Source organism: Vigna angularis, chromosome 11 (genome assembly GCF_016808095.1).
Source record: "Vigna angularis cultivar LongXiaoDou No.4 chromosome 11, ASM1680809v1, whole genome shotgun sequence".
NCBI classification, from domain to species: Eukaryota; Viridiplantae; Streptophyta; class Magnoliopsida; order Fabales; family Fabaceae; genus Vigna; species Vigna angularis.
In genome coordinates, this window is record NC_068980.1 from 3,915,849 (window position 1) to 3,932,463 (window position 16,615).

Here is a 16,615-nt window from a genome sequence, read left to right on the forward strand (position 1 = left end):
AGCCGAACCTAAGTATGCAAATTAACGTGTTTTTTTAAAATGAAAATCAATTAGAAAATATGCAATGTAGAATTGAACCAAAAACATTTGCATGTGTCCATTAATAAAAATTTAATTGCATGAACCAAAAATATTTAGTGTTCAGCATTCGTTCCTTGCATTATATTTTGAAAAATAAACGTCGTGATTGTCAATATAAAAATAAATAAAATAAATGAAGCAGTGAAATCCAAGCAAACTAAGTTGCAAACTGTAACTACAGTAAACTGAATACAGTTTTCAAAAATGAATTTCGTCCAATAAATATTTTTTTTACAGTATACGAGATTTTGTTTTTGCCGTATTTTTGTGTAGATTATGTATTCTCCAATGAATCTACGTTATTTACAATAGAATCATTGAATCCATGTAAATCAGACCCATAAATATGACCCATTTTGGTCCTTTTCGTTTCCAGGTATCGTTTGTTTTCCTCAGTGATTGGCGTCATCACAGGAACACGTCCCACCACTGCCAAACCATATCCTTTCAGACCAACGAACTTTGCAGGGTTGTTTGTCATAAGTCTCATAGTTCTAACTCCTATGTCCCTCAAAATCTGCACATTCCATCACTTATTTCTCACCATCAACATATATAGTTAAATATGATTATAATTGTAAGATTTGGTTAGAAGTCCTACCTCCACTAAAAGAGACGATTAATTTAGTTTTGTAAGGTTGAATTAGGCTTAAATCTACTTCTTAACAAATTTGTATGAAAAATTGAAATTTGCTCTTATCAAATTCTAAGTAAAATATTCATCAGCTAACTCTTTGTTGGTTGAAATACTGACCTGTGCACCAATCCCATACTCACGAGCATCAACGGCTAAACCAAGTTCTATGTTTGCCTGGACCGTGTCATGACCCTGATCTTGCAAATTATAGGCTTTAAGTTTGTGACCAAGTCCAATGCCTCTTCCTTCATGACCTCGAAGATACACAACCACTCCTCTACCTGCTTCTTCTATCAACCGCATTGCCAAATCTAACTGGTTCCCACAGTCACACCGAGCTGATCCAAATATGTCACCAGTTAAACATTCTGAATGTACTCGAACCAGAACATCTTGACCATCTCCTATGTCTCCCTATGTAATTTGCAAGTGATCATCATAAGAGATCATAATTAATAACATATAATTCAGTTTCTTAGCAGCTTTATACTAAGAAACTAGGGGAAATTGTGAATCCATTTTATGCACACACCCCCTTCTTACCTTTACAACAGCAACATGTTCAGTTCCATCCAACTTTGAGCTGTAACAATATGCTTGAAATAGACCCCATTTTGTAGGTAGGCGAGAAACAGAAGTTCTTTCAACCAGTTTTTCTCTCTTTCTTCGATACCTTGAAGAAGACACAAATATATCACATCACTAAGTGATGCTGATTAGCTTGTCAACTATTATTAGAGCCAGTTGTTGTGTTCAACTAGCAGAAGTTAGTAATATTCAGAGAAGGAATCAAAATCATTTACAATTTCTCAAAAAATGAAGGTAAGGTAAAGGTCATTGATTGTTCATGCACATGCAATTACCTTATCAAATCAGTTATTGAGACAATTGGCAAAGTGTGTTTCAGTGCTAACTTTCTTAAACTGGCCAAAGATGCCATAGAGCCATCGTTTTCATCAACAAGAGCCGAAAGAACAGAAACTGGGGGCAAGCCAGCCAGTGCAACTAAATCCACTGAAGCCTCAGTGTGACCTGCCCTTCTAAGAACCCCACCATTTCGGTACTTTAGAGGAAACACATGACCTGGTTTTCTGAAATCTTCTGATTTGGACTCGGGAGATGACAGAGCAACAACTGTTTTCGCCCTATCAGCAGCTGATACACCAGTGGAAGTTCCACATTTCACATCCTAAGGTAAAACAACAGACTTTCATGATCTTAAATGATTGTTCTCGAGCTTCAAATTTATGCACCAATCTGCAACTTTTTACAGTATATGATACTTACCACTGTGATAGTGAAGGTGGGAGCAGAAGAATCCTCGTCTTCAGTCTCTGGTGACATGAGAGGGAGGTTCAGTCTTTGAAGATCCTCCTCTTTCATGCCAACTGAAACAATCCCTGATCCGTGCTTAATCATAAAGGCAATATCATCGGGACTAGTAAGAGATGCTGCCATTATAAGATTTCCTTCAACATCGCCGTTTTCATCATCTACCACAATCACAAACTATAAAAAAGTAATTGCACCAGTTGTTCGATTAATCCATCATTCTCAAAAACACCAATTTAAGAACTTCTTTCAACACTATTCATCAAAAGTGTAAACACGAGCATATTTATTTGTGTACTTATCTTGGAGAATCAAACCTTATTATGGTCTATAAAATCGTGTTTCTAGCTATTATAATCCCGACCAGTTTTCTAGTGATCATGCAGTCAAGTTTTTTAATTTATAAAAAAGACTTGATAAAACTCAACTACTGGTGAGATTGACCGTAATCATAGACACGTGGTGATCTTGAACAATACAATAATGTCCAACTTATACAATTTTTAAGTATTCACAGAGAAGTCTGATATTTGAGGCTAGAAAGGCTATAATTATGAGCTATGGAAATTGAAGTTAACTTATGCTAAAATTTGATTCATGATTCATATTGCTTCATTATCATGTAAATGATTGTTAGTTAATATTTTGTGACATTGAGCAATTGCATAGAACCAACCTTTCCTTGGCGTAATGCATTAAGCGCATGTTCAATGGAAGAGTAGCCTTTAGAGGGGCAATCTGGATCACCTTCGGCATCACTGACAAAGAAATCAGTGGTCTCGGGTGTTATTTCAGCGTCTAACGTTCTGAATGGTGCCAAAGAAGGCTCGTTATTTAACGCACCTAAGAGGGAACCGTTCTCATTTCTCTTCGAATTGCTATCGTCAAACACATCTTCTGTTCCAACAGCAGAAAAACCAACAGCACAACATGCTGAGTTCCACACCTTGTTCTTCCATAGGCCAAGTCTTGCACTCTGATGAGTACCGTAGGAGCGATGCAAGCTTTGGACAATATAAGAACATTCAGATATAGCTTGAATATAGAGAAGAAAACACCATTGCTACGTAGAGAAGATGTAAATTTTACCTTGAGCTAGTGGTGACGTGGGAAATCAGAGGATGGGGGAATGAGGCAGAGTCCATAGGTTTGGACTTCAAATTTTATTCTCAGAAACTGAAAAAACACTAAAAACTGTGTTCTTATTTCATGTACTGCACAATAATATGGAAGGAAAATAGAAAAAAGGGGTGAAAAAGATGAACCTCTTGTTATGGATATGTGCTTCCAAAAGGAAGCGTTATCCAATATTTCTAGCTGTACTTGACTAGGAGCCACAACCTTTTGTTTTGTAGTTGAACTTATTTGTCTAACAGTTCGTCACCTTAAACAATGATTGCATATCATTCTGTGCCTCTGTCATACAGAAATCTTTCGTATTACATGACAACGCTGTTTGTTTTAAGAGAATCAACATATGCATAACATTAAAAAATGTAATAAAAATCTATCTGTATGTTTGGAAAAATAAAATGTATCATAGGAAAAAACACACTCGTCAGAAGGAGAATTAAATCAGAAAAGCCCGATCAGGAAAGGATAAAACATCAGGGTCACACTTGCACACCTTCATCTTCTTCCAAAGTTTTCACCCCATTGCCACTTTCTTGTACTATCTTGTTCATGAGTTCTTTCTTATTTTTGAACGTTGTTTCCTAGCTTTTTTTCTTGTTCTAAGTTGAATGAAAACTGTGCCAGTAACATATACCAATATAACTAAATTTTGAACACTAATTTACATAATGCATCTGAACAGGATATGCACTGCAGAAACTAGTCATGTCGTGTAAATAGAGCAGATTTTCGCAACAAAACTACTTCCTTTAAAGGATGTATTTTGGTTAGAAAAATTGATAGAGGTGTGAAGAATTAAAAGAAGAGGTAGGAATAGAATGCCTCCAAATGCAATATTTATGTGTGAGACTAAATTGGACCCAATCCAATTCATGGTTTGTGTGGTATGGGCCTTGGGATGGTTATGTTACATAAAGCATAACAAAAGGGGTAGGGGTTGACCAGACCAAAATGGAAAGGGCTCTCTTTTCATGGCAAAAAATCGACAACAGTCAAACAAATGAACAAAACAAATCCGATACCGTGTTGTCGATGGTGAATGCATGGTGACGTGGCAGTCGAGTTCTGCTGCTTGCTTTCATAAATCTCGCAGAAAATGATGGCGAAGAAAGCGATGCTTATGAGGCTCAGTTCATCTCTCTTTAACAGAACACCAGACACAAAACTAAACTGTGTCTCTGTTAGTTCGTCTGAGACCTTGAGGTTAAGAGTTCAGTTAAGACCTTGTGTCACTCCCTCTGTTGCACGCACACTCACATTCCCGCTTCAAAATTCGATGTTGGGGGTTAGATCCCCTAGGTGAGGACCCCCACAGTGAGTTTTTGTATTTATTCAGTTTTGGGATATGGCGGAATCATCTACCAGTTCTGCTGTTTCAGTTGATTTCATTTCCAGAGACAACAACAGGTTGTGGAAAGGGGCATTTGCCGTGGCTGGAATCATGGTTACCCTCGTCACCTATGGTCTCTTGCAGGTTCCCTTTTTATTTTATTTCATCGATTTACTTGCACCTCTCTTCATGTGTGTCATAACAGTACTAGGATCTCTCTCTCTCTCTCTCTCTTCGATTCTATTCTTCAATCTCGTTATTGTTGTAGAAATTGAGATTCTGGGAGGCAGTGTGGCATTTCGGAACCGAGTGAGATTGTGGACCTTTTAAAATTGAGGCATCTTCAAAAAATTTCCTTTTTTGGGTCGAATCAAACTTAACAACAGCAACTGTCTTACTCTTGTTGATGAGTCAAATCTTTACCTTTTAGCTTGGGCTGTAATTAACTTAGGAATGTACTCGTGCTTTGGTAATTTGGAATACCATTGGTAATCATATTTGGATGCAAAACATGAATGTATAATCTGTTTTTAAGGTTTAGTTTGGTAAAACTTAAATAGAAGGAAACTAGAAAGCACTAGTGTTAGAAACAAACTTGATTGGGTTGCTAAGTTCTTTTGGTTGGAATGGAGTAGTCTTGGTTCTGAGTAATTTGATGCTTGTTTAGCTATATAATTTACCTACAAGATGTTAATGAGTTTGTACTGATTAGACCAAATTTCTTCTTTTGAATAGATTAAATCAAAGTTCTCTCTGAAACCAACATCTATCCAGTGACTTATACTTTTGGTTCTTGCAGGAAAAGATTATGAGAGTACCGTATGGAGCAGAAAAAGAGTATTTCAAATATTCACTGTTTCTTGTTTTCTGCAACCGCATCACAACATCTGCTGTTTCTGGTGGTTCTTTGCTGGTAAGTGTATGCCACATGCAAAAAAGTACGGTCACTTGCATGTGTAGGTTCGACACATTTTGCAGTATTTGAATTGCAGACCTTTCCTGATACTAAATTTATTCTTCAATGTTTCTTACAGGCAAGTAAAAAGGCTATGGACCCGGTAGCTCCTGTTTTTACTTATTGCCTTATCTCGGTATCAAACATACTAACTACAACTTGCCAGTATGAGGTTAGTGTCATACTTTCTGTTGTCCTGTAATCTCACAAATAGCTGCCAACATTAATGGTTGCAAATTAGTAACCCTATTATCTGGAATAATCATATTTCTTTTTGCAGGCCCTCAAATATGTTAGTTTTCCTGTTCAGACCCTTGCAAAATGTGCAAAAATGATACCAGTTATGGTAGGTCAAACTTTAATACTGTATCTAATTAATAATTTTCATTTATGGTGATGACCGGCTTATTTCTATATTCATTATATCACATCACTGGTATTTGTCTTGTACAATTGATTTGCACCTTATTTTTCACCTTCTCGGTGTGTTACTTTTATTGATAAAGAATATTAGTGATTGGTTTGTGTTTTTTTTTTTTTTAAAAAACGAAAATTCATGCTGTGGGTGTGTGCTGATACTAATTGTGCCCCTTTTGTTCAGATTGGAACACATCCACAAAGACAAAATGTATTTGATAGTTGAATTTTTTATTATTTGACCTACTTGAACTATGTAATGAGATAAAAAAAATCATTTTATTGATAACAATCACCCAATTACATTTTCATTACGTCTGTTTATGACACTAGGTGAGAAGAGGGAACAAAAGACAAAGACTTAATAGAACTAATGTCATTTAGGACACATGTGGTAGCTAACACAACTCTCTCCAATAGGTTGTGAAAACAGAGCTTGAGCTACTTATAAAAGATGGCTATTTTATACTTTTGCAACCCATTTCAGTTGTGGAGTATTTACACTTGTTAGTTTATGAATAATATGATTATGAAACGAAAATTTGGAGAATTGATGATTTGCACATTCATTAACATTATTAGACTAATTTTTTTGATGGTTTTTCCAAATTGATTTTGGACAAAATGGAAAAAACTAAGATTTGAAAGACTTGAAATTTACTTTTCATAATTGATGGGGTTTTTTTTATTGTCAATAAAAGTAACAAACCATTTGTTAAAGAAATAAAATTCTAAAGCAGGTTCCCAAACATGAATATGAATTAAATCAGACGGAGAATTACTCTTTATTACTAATGAGATAGGATGCATAGTAATGCTTTGACATTTTGACAAATGTCATATCTGTTTTGTTTATCTTCAAATTTTGGTACTTATCCAATTTTATCACAACTCATTCAAAAATTTGTGATACTCTGGTAGTGAACTTTGTTTAACATTAAACACCCTCCTCTGATGTCATAGTAGGCAACAAAATCCTTCTTAAAAAAAGTATTATTTAAGTCATCCCGTATCTCTATTTCATGAACCATGGAATGCCACATTCAGGTCACGAACAGTGAATCTTCATTCGAATGACAAAATTTGAGTCATTTGATCCCAATCCTCCACCATAGATGTGATCTAAATATTTACCATCCCTTGAAAATCCTCCAAATGTATTGGCTCCACTGCAAATAACTCTAGCCTTCAAACATGTGGGGACCTACCACATTTGGAAGATCATTAGGACCCCAAAGGGATGAATTTCAACTCGTACATTGAAAAATTCACAAAACAAAGAGAATCTGTCTGGCAAAAGAACCAAAAAAATCATATTTACTCAAATCGGGCTCAATGGAACATTATTGCCTCTTAGAATGAGCTATAGAGGTCCCAATGACCTTGTCTATGGCAGTGGCAGTAGTAACGAGTGGGCTTCGTTGGAGTTAGATGCATGGACTACACACACTGATTTTGGTGGTGGCTCATGACAACTCCATTGGCGACACAACTGTTGGTATTGTGATCGTTGATGTAGGGTGCATCTTTTTGGGAACTCTAATACCAACTTGAATTATATAACAAAATAAAGAATCACACCAATTACATTCTCATCGCCTCTATTTGTAACCATTAAAAACAAGGGAAGAAATATAGTATAATGAATAGGATGATTGTATAAATATTTTCTCCTAATCGATATGGAGATGATGATGATGATATTTTATCTTCATAATCTGCTATGTACAACAAATCTCACAATTTTGTATTATCTCCGTTATCTGAAAAACAATTACTTCAAATAACTGGCCCAATTCTCTCTCTTTCTCACCATCTTTATCTATCTTGCAATCGATAGATCAGGGAGAAGAGAGGTTGGGAAGATGCTGACCTTTGCATGTTCCTTACAATAAACTTTAAGAAACAAAAATATCTATCCACTACATTCTATACCGGGATTCTAAATATGACACCTGAAATTGATTAATTAAATGACTTTAAAGTTGGAATGAGGCATTAAGTTGTGATGCACAGGTTATAACGAAGCTCTAAGAGGATACTATATGAATTTTGAAAGTTCTAGAGGATTTTTTTTACTTGTTAGTCCAGTTGGTTGTGACTGTAAAAGGGCTTGTTATGCCATATGTTCTTCTACATTTTTTACTGGTGGAGTTTCTACCTTGTAGAGTTTGTCTAGTTATCTGTTTAGCAATGGTTACCAGTTTGTTGTTGACTGCATGAACCCCATTTCTTCGTTCTTGACTGACATCTTTTGCTATTCTTGCACCTGGAATCTTTCAATAATCCTCCTTCTGTGTGTCATACAGGTCTGGAGCACCATCATCATGCAGAAGAGATACCACGGACCTGACTATTTGTTCTCTTTTTTAATTACCCTTGGCTGCTCAGTGTTTATCCTGTATCCGGTAATTCTTGAGTCTTTGGCCTACTTTGTTTTTTCTACTGCCTTATTACATTTGTCTGCATACAATTACTTTCTATCAAAGAACTGACTATGATTAACCATACGCTACCTTTTTAGCATTGTTCACTGTTTCGACATTGCATTTGGGTGGTATTGTTATTTCCTTCTGTATAAGAGGACTTTTGTTGAGGACCTGATAAGAAATTCTGCGAGTGTATTATTGTACTTTAGACAGAAGCCAAAGGAATGACAGCTTTTTGAATTGTAGAGAAACACTCCTAAGAAGCTATAGGCACCACTTTGTCCCTTAGAGGTGAAATTTATAAAAAAATTTACATTCTTATCTACTTAACTGAAGCAAATAAAGAATGACTTGCCTTCACAAGATTTACCCTTAGGCTACTGTTGGTATGTGGGGTAACAGGCTAAGATTTAAGGGAGTACTATTTTTGCCGGTTTTAAGAGTACATTTTACTCCAACTAAGACTTGATTAAACTTTTTCTTCCTAACACTCAAACTCAGAGTGGCATTGAAGACGACATGACAGCTATGGCACTAAGGCCAGGTGACGCAAGCAATGTGTGAGAATTCCAAATAATTGAGTCTTAACCAAAGCAATTCCGTTTCCATTGTTCCAACAAGGAAGACTGGTGAAGGTGGATGCAAAATCCTTTGAGGAACTTTGTGGTAATTGCCATCAATGGAGATTGCATTGGAAACAGAGAGTTGATGACCTCAACTAATTGAGTTTAATCTGCATGGAAATTGATAAAAATCAGTGTTGTAAAATTCAAACTTCTAGAGGTGTCTATGGATGATGGATATTTCCGTGAATGTTACAGATTTTACTTGACGAAAATAAATTATGAACAAATACAATAAACAATTAGTTTTTTCTTTGTTGATATTTAAGAACATTTTGATGCATAAATTTTAGATTAATACTAAACTTAACATCATAATGAGATTTTGAACTAGTCATCCCAACTGATATTGAAGCTTGCAAATGGGTTCTCCATTTTTATTTCACTGCTCATTGTTTGTTCTGGAACTGGATCCGGTTTGACGATTACAACTTCACACTATGATATCTTGATAGCATTGATCCATAGGGAAAAAGTCATTTGAGATAGAATAGACACTTCTGATCAATTGGGTTATTAACTGCTGGGTTGATATTATTTTTTTAACTTGCAATTCTGACCAGATTATATGCTCATGATAATTATAGCAATTGATATCGTTGACATGATTTTTTTTTTTGGCTCATGCTTCAATTTGCCGGAGTACATAAGAAATATCATTTTCTTACTCTTTGAAGGCTGGCAGCATTCTGCAATAGGCTAAACTAATGCATGTTATTTTTATTGTAGGCAGGAACAGACGTAAGTCCTCAAAATAGAGGAAGGGAAAATACAGTTTGGGGTGTTCTCCTAATGGTTGGGTATCTTGGGTATGTCACAGCACTTAATATATCCTTTTGTGATTTTTTATATATTATTTGAGGGGGATATAGAATCCAAAAATGAAGGCTTCCACCCCTTGTTGTGAAATGGGATTGTTTGTGAAACTCTTCTTGGTGTTTGGGATAAATAATAAAGTTACCTTACTCACCAGTTAGTTTGAATAATTTCCTGCATATCCACTGACAATGTTCATTGTTATCATTGGCTACAAAGTCATTGAGAAAACATTTCCTTGAGTTGTACTGGTGATTTGAAGTGCGCATTGTATAGCTACAATCTTATATTCAGATAGCATTCTATTTTCAACTTTCAGACTTGAATGCATGCTAATCTGAAGAATTTATCTTAAAATTTTTTAACTCACATACCACTCAGACATTGCATCAAATACTAATTTTTTTTTTTTATGTATTAGGTTTGATGGCTTTACAAGCACATTCCAAGATAAGTTGTTTAGAGGCTATGACATGGAGATACATAATCAGATATTTTACACAACATTATGTTCTTGTATTCTTAGCCTGACAGGTTGGTTTGAAATTTTTGTTCAATCTTATTCTCGGTTAAGCATTCTTATCTGGAATGTAATATGAAGATTTGTTTGCTGAGGTTGTTGAGGACAGGTTTGTGATAGATAGAATTTCTAGAAGTATTGATGGTGTTTGGAACATGCATAACTTGCACATGAAGAGTTCAAGAATGAACGCATTTAATACTATAATGTTTGAACCTCGAGCATTTAAAAGGGATCCTTTGCATTGGTATTTCTTTTGCCTTTTGGCCTTGCTTTCTCTTTTCTGCTTTCAAGCACTTCTCAGGTGACGACTAACTTCAAAATGAGTATAAACTATCTTCACAGCCAATATTCTGAGTTGATACACCTTTCTCTTGACTTGTTTGGATAGTCTTTTTTTTTTTTTTAAATGTTTGTACTCTTGGTAGTTTTCATTTTATGATCATTTTTGGTTCAGTTTTGTTTCTATTAGAGCTTCATAATCAGCAATCCATTCTTTTGATACTTGATTTTTTTAGGTCTTATTTTACAAGGGCATTTAATACCAGCAGTAGAATTTGTTTATCAGCATCACGATTGTTTCTTTGACATAGCATTGCTTTCGACAGTAAGTAAACTTCCTCCATTTGTTTTAGTTTTTATAATGCATTTTCCTTTTCAGTTTGTTTCTAAGATATTTTTAAAATAGATACTAATCCCAGGCCTATGGTGATTTTACAGTTCTTTTCCCCTTTGGCTTCAAAAGCAAAACCAAAAATATTCCCCATTTTCTTCATCTTATATTTCACTGAAGAAAATTTTAAATTGTTGGTTCCAGGTTGCAACAATTAGTCAATTCTTTATCTCGTACATAATTCGCACTTTCGGTGCTCTGACTTTTGCAACCATAATGACCACAAGACAGGTAAGTTGCATACAGAAATCCAATTTCCATTTTCCAGAAAATCTATTTTTTCATCATTTTTATTCTAATTATTGTAGTTGTTGAGCATTATGCTGTCATGTGTGTGGTTTGCCCATCCTCTTAGCTGGGAACAGTGGATTGGAGCTGTAAGATTCACTTTTACCTTAACATTATAATGAATTCAGTCATATTATTCCTGCACTATGTTAGATCACACCCCTACTTGCACATGTCAGGTCATTGTCTTTGGATCCCTTTATGGAAAAAGCTTTACGAGGAAACCACCTCAAAAGACAACCTCATCATCAGCTGAACTTGTTCAAAATGGGGATTCAAATAATTTGAAGCACAATCCATGACTTAGATGGAGCTAAATTTTACCGAACTGACAACTGCTAATGTCTGTTGTTGTGGTGTGGCTTCAGCTTTAAGTTCAGAGTTGCTCTTTCATTATCATGATCGTGGATAGCTTCATTATACAGAGTTGGTTTGACTTAAAATCCAGACAGCACCAATTGCAGCTAGGTTTGCAGATATTGGTATAACAGTCATAACAACAGAGAACTTCAAAGAATTTTAACCCCTCGTTTTTCTGTTGGGGAGATCAATTACAGACTGACCAGAGCCAAAAGATGTTTATAGACTGAAACATGTACAATGATTTGATCAAGCAAAGTTGCTACTTTGTTCTATTTATCAGAAATTTGTAGAGGAGAGATAGTAGTTTGTGGTTTCCAGGACTCATTTTTTACTAAAAACCGTAACTATTAAATTCATTATGGTCTAATCTGTAAGCATACTGTTCAGAATTATAACAGGCATTGAATATCCTAACATTGTTCGTGTGGATGAAGCTGCATGAGGTAGCATAGTGTCACTTTTCTGTGTATTATGTCTGCTAGAATGAAACACTTCATCCATTCTCTCTCTCTCTTCTATTGAAACACATTTTGTTCATTCTTAGGAAGACAACATCCAATAAACAAGAGACGTCTAGCTGAAATGAATTTTTTGACAAGCTTTTAAAAGGGACAACACATTTTGTTTCAAATCTGTTTTCCGGGACAAAAGCTTGAGTCACCTGTATGATGATTTGGTTAAAAACTTGTTTTAACATTTTTGTGAAAGTGGTGAGTGAATAAAAGATTCGTATATTTGGTACATAAAAATAACATTTTTCTAGTATAAACCATTTTTGAGAATTGGTTTATAAATAAATGTCAATAAAGCATTTCCATCTTCAGACGTATAATATATAAAAACTGTTGAATAATAATGAAGCACACTTGATAAAATTTATAAGGAATCTTATTCCTGGGAATGAGAATACTTTGAAAATATTTAGTTGGGAATGAAAATTCCCTTGGCAATGTGTTTTTTTTTCAATCTTCTATTGGGAATCCTGCTCTGTATCAGTGTAAGGATAAAGATGGTTATTGCAGTTATATTTATTTTAATTGTAGGATCAAGTCCAATAATTCTCAAGGTGTGTAGAAAGCAAAATTCAACTTCTATTTGTTTAACTGCGTTTATACATGAATGTATGTATGAATTCGAGATAGGTACGTGAACTATGAAGGCTATAACAAGGGCTACGGTGCCTCGCTGCATGCTCTTTTCTTCTACCTCTCATTCTCAGCACTTTCAATTTCGCAACGATATACGGAATAATCTGGAGCCCAAATATCCTATCAGTGAGAATAACAACTTTGAAGAAACCATTGATGTTTTATGCCAGCAAAAGCGCGTCAAGGAAGCTGTTGAGTTGCTCCATCGCATTTATCATCGACCCTCCGGGCGTGTGTATTCCACCCTCATTGCCGCTTGTGTTCGCCACCGCATTCTTGAATTGGGTAGGAGGGTCCATGCCCACACCAAAGCGTCTAACTTTGTTCTGGGGGTTTTCATGTCTAACCGTTTGCTCGACATGTATGCCAAATGTGGAAGCCTTGTCGATGCCCAGATGCTGTTTGATGAAATGGGTCAGAGGGATTTGTGTTCTTGGAATACCATGATAGCTGGATATGCCAAACTTGGCCGACTCGAACAGGCTAGGAAACTGTTTGATGAAATGCCCCGCAGAGATCACTTTTCTTGGAACGCTGCAATATCTGGCTATGTTAGCCATGATCGGCCTTGGGAAGCTCTGGAGTTGTTTAGAGCGATGCAGAGGTGTGAGAGATCGAATTCAAATAAGTTTACCTTGTCCAGTGCCTTGGCCGCTTCGGCTGCCATTCCTTGCTTGCGTCTTGGGAAGGAAATTCATGGTTTCTTAATAAGAACCGAGTTGAACTTGGATGAAGTGGTTTGGAGTGCTCTGTTGGATTTGTATGGCAAATGTGGGAGTTTAGATGAAGCTAGGGGTATTTTTGACCAGATGAAGAGCAAAGATGTTGTTTCGTGGACTACCATGATTCATAGATGCTTTGAAGACGGAAGAAAAGAAGAGGGTTTTTCATTATTTAGAGACTTGACGAGGTCAGGTGTTAGACCGAATGAGTATACATTTGCTGGAGTTTTAAATAAATGTGCCGACCATGCTGCTGAACACCTGGGAAAGGAGGTTCATGCGTACATGATGCGTGTTGGGTATGACCCGTGTTCATTTGCAGTGAGTGCCCTTGTTCATATGTACTCGAAGTGTGGGAACACTAGAGTTGCAAGAAGGGTGTTCAATCAGATGGTTCAGCCAGATTTGGTATCCTGGACTTCTCTAATTGTTGGGTATGCTCAAAATGGTGAACCAGATGAAGCTCTTCATTTCTTTGAATTACTACTCCAATCCGGCACCAAGCCTGATCAAATAACCTTCGTGGGGGTTCTCTCAGCGTGTACTCATGCTGGATTAGTAGATAAAGGGTTAGAATATTTCCATTCAATAAGGGAAAAACATGCGTTGATGCATACTACAGATCATTATGCATGTGTTATTGATTTATTGGCACGATCTGGACGATTCAAAGAGGCAGAGAATATCATTGATAACATGCCCATAAAGCCTGATAAATTCCTTTGGGGATCCTTACTTGGAGGATGTAGAATACATGGGAACCTTGAACTGGCTAAACGAGCAGCAAAAGCATTATATGAGATAGAGCCAGAGAATCCGGCTACGTATATCACTCTGGCTAATATTTATGCTAATGCTGGTCTATGGACGGAGGTAGCCAAAGTTAGAAAGGATATGGACAATAGGGGGATAGTGAAGAAGCCAGGTAAGAGCTGGATTGAAATTAAAAGAAAAGTGCATGTGTTCTTAGTAGGAGATACATCTCACCCGAAAACAAGTCATATACATGAATTCCTAGTAGAACTCTCAAAGAAAATGAAGGAAGAAGGCTACGTTCCTGACACAAACTTTGTGCTACACGATGTGGAGGAGGAGCAGAAAGAGCAAAATCTTGTTTACCACAGTGAGAAACTTGCTGTTGCCTTTGGAATACTTTCAACTCCCCCAGGAACTCCAATCAAGGTGTTCAAAAATTTAAGAACTTGTGTAGACTGTCACACTGGCATCAAATACATATCAAAGATCGTTCAGAGAAAAATAATTGTGAGAGATTCTAATAGGTTTCATTGTTTTGAAAACGGAATCTGCTCGTGTAAAGACTATTGGTAGTATTCCATATCAATAGACGTGCCAAGCATGGAGTGAATTGCTGTCTTGAATCCATGGTTCTGAATACGCAGCCTCTGACATTAGTTGCATTGGTCAAAATCTATTTCCTCCTTTCCCTATCGTTTACATAGTGCTGTTTCCAAGCGAAGCTCTTGGTTACCCACTGCACCATATACCAAATGATCAATAAAGATCGAAAAAACATTATGCAGGAATAATCAATGATAAATGGGATCTTTTACAGATATATTATTTATCAATGTCTAACGTAATAACAATAATGGTGGGGGCCATATGTTCAAAATTGCAGTATTGACTACTGGCACGGTACCGCTTGGCATGCTTTGTTGGCTTTTATTTGTTGGTTCTTAGTTACAGAGGAAGTGGTGACTTAGCAAGGTGTCAAATGTGGCAAATTTTCAGACAATTGTGTACTTTCGTCAATGCTTTTCAATTTTTTATGCTAATTGATGCAGTTGGTGAGCATTATGACATGTCACATGTGTGGTTTGCCCACTCCATTAGCTGGGAACAGTGAATCAAGCTGTATGGCTCATTTTTACCTCTACTTAACATTATAGTGAAGTGAGTCATATTGCACTTGCAATCTCAGAACCCGCTTTTTATTTATCCTTACATGCAACTATTTTGAACCTTGTGTAATGTGAGATTCATTTATCTGCTCAATAAATTTTGTGGCAAGCACTGTAATAGCTGTATCAGGTCATGTCTCCGGGAAAGTGCCTCAAAATGCAGTCTCCTATGTAGGCACTTGCTCAAAATGGAGATTCAAATCATTTGAAGGACAATTCAAAGCTGCAATGGAGGTAATTGACACCTGCTAATGTTTGAAGTGGAAGGTTTCAGTTCAGAATTGGACATTCAATATTTAAGATCATGGATAGTTACATTATACAAAATTGGTTTGACTTTAAGTTCAGCTGCAGCTAGATTCGTGGATTTTGATATCGGACATAACAATAGAAAGAGCTTGAAAGGATTTTCAGTGGGGAAGATCATTTATAGACTGACCAGAGCCAAAAGATGTTTATAGATTGCAATATGTACAATTCATTTTCTCAAGCAAGGTTGTTACTTATGTCACGATTTTCAGAAATGTGTAGAGGTGACTAGGAAAGAGATTTTGTGTGGTAATTTCAAGGACTCGTTATTTACTTAATACAGTAACTAGCAATTTTATGATGGTATAATCTCCGTGTATACTGTGCAAAATTATCACAGGCAAAGAGTGTGTACTAACACAAGGGAACCTTGATTCCCCAGTTCATTCCATTAAAGAAATTGATGAGTTAAAATTAAAAATAAACACGATTTTCTTTCCCTTTTGAGAAAAAAAATAGTAGCGAAGTAGTATTGTGATCATTCGTTATTTATTCTAGAGAACTGTATGTATGTTTAGGATTCCCCCTCACAAAAAAAGGTTGCACAATGAATTGGAGGGAGTTGCTTTCTGTACTCCGAAAATTGCTTGTTGCACTAACTTGGAATTATTCTTTTATCTTCCAGATTAACCCATCCTAAATGTAGAAAACGTAGAAAAACATTTTTTGGTGCTAGAGGTAACTGCTTTATTGGAACTCCTAGACCAAAATAGTCAAATAAAATCAGCTACTTCATTGGCTGGTGATAAAATACTCAACAGCCTGTGATTATTTTTCTATCCAACGTAAATAACATCTCATCCGAGCATGACTGTTTTCGTTTATTTTGAAAAGGTTATGTTTACTGAAAAAAGCTTTTTTCTTGCTCCAAATGCAAATGTTTTGAAGCTGTCGTTATTTTGTCCATTTATTTTTT

General features: G+C 36.1%; 3 protein-coding genes across 5 annotated transcripts; 2 read left to right on the forward strand and 1 right to left on the reverse strand.

The window, feature by feature from the left end:
* Positions 1–257: 257 nt before the first annotated feature.
* LOC108333289 (monofunctional riboflavin biosynthesis protein RIBA 3, chloroplastic) lies at positions 258–3,288 on the reverse strand. Its single transcript, XM_017568691.2, has 7 exons — positions 3,140–3,288; positions 2,727–3,054; positions 2,006–2,227; positions 1,582–1,907; positions 1,262–1,391; positions 836–1,132; positions 258–598 (listed from the first exon to the last, which is right to left on the reverse strand). The coding sequence occupies exons 1-7, from the start codon at positions 3,193–3,195 to the stop codon at positions 356–358; spliced, it is 1,602 nt and encodes a 533-aa protein (XP_017424180.1). The 5' UTR covers positions 3,196–3,288; the 3' UTR covers positions 258–355.
* Positions 3,289–3,978: 690 nt separating this feature from the next.
* LOC108333111 (UDP-galactose/UDP-glucose transporter 5) lies at positions 3,979–12,027 on the forward strand. 3 transcript variants are annotated; one of them, XM_052871111.1, is made up of 12 exons: positions 3,981–4,483; positions 4,564–4,658; positions 5,314–5,427; positions 5,549–5,641; positions 5,750–5,815; positions 8,196–8,294; positions 9,668–9,747; positions 10,176–10,288; positions 10,793–10,881; positions 11,092–11,178; positions 11,256–11,324; positions 11,415–12,027. In XM_052871111.1, exons 2-12 carry the CDS (start codon positions 4,626–4,628, stop codon positions 11,535–11,537), a joined length of 966 nt encoding a protein of 321 aa, XP_052727071.1. In that variant the 5' UTR covers positions 3,981–4,483; positions 4,564–4,625; the 3' UTR covers positions 11,538–12,027. The 3 variants fall into 3 exon arrangements, with proteins under 3 accessions (XP_052727070.1, XP_052727072.1, XP_052727071.1); XM_052871110.1 differs by having other exon boundaries at positions 3,979–4,658; XM_052871112.1 differs by having other exon boundaries at positions 3,980–4,647.
* A 480-nt stretch (positions 12,028–12,507) lies between these two features.
* LOC108332399 (pentatricopeptide repeat-containing protein At4g37170) lies at positions 12,508–16,002 on the forward strand. The gene has a single exon (XM_017567649.2). It carries the CDS (start codon positions 12,752–12,754, stop codon positions 14,795–14,797), a length of 2,046 nt encoding a protein of 681 aa, XP_017423138.1. The 5' UTR covers positions 12,508–12,751; the 3' UTR covers positions 14,798–16,002.
* The last annotated feature ends 613 nt before the right edge of the window (positions 16,003–16,615 follow it).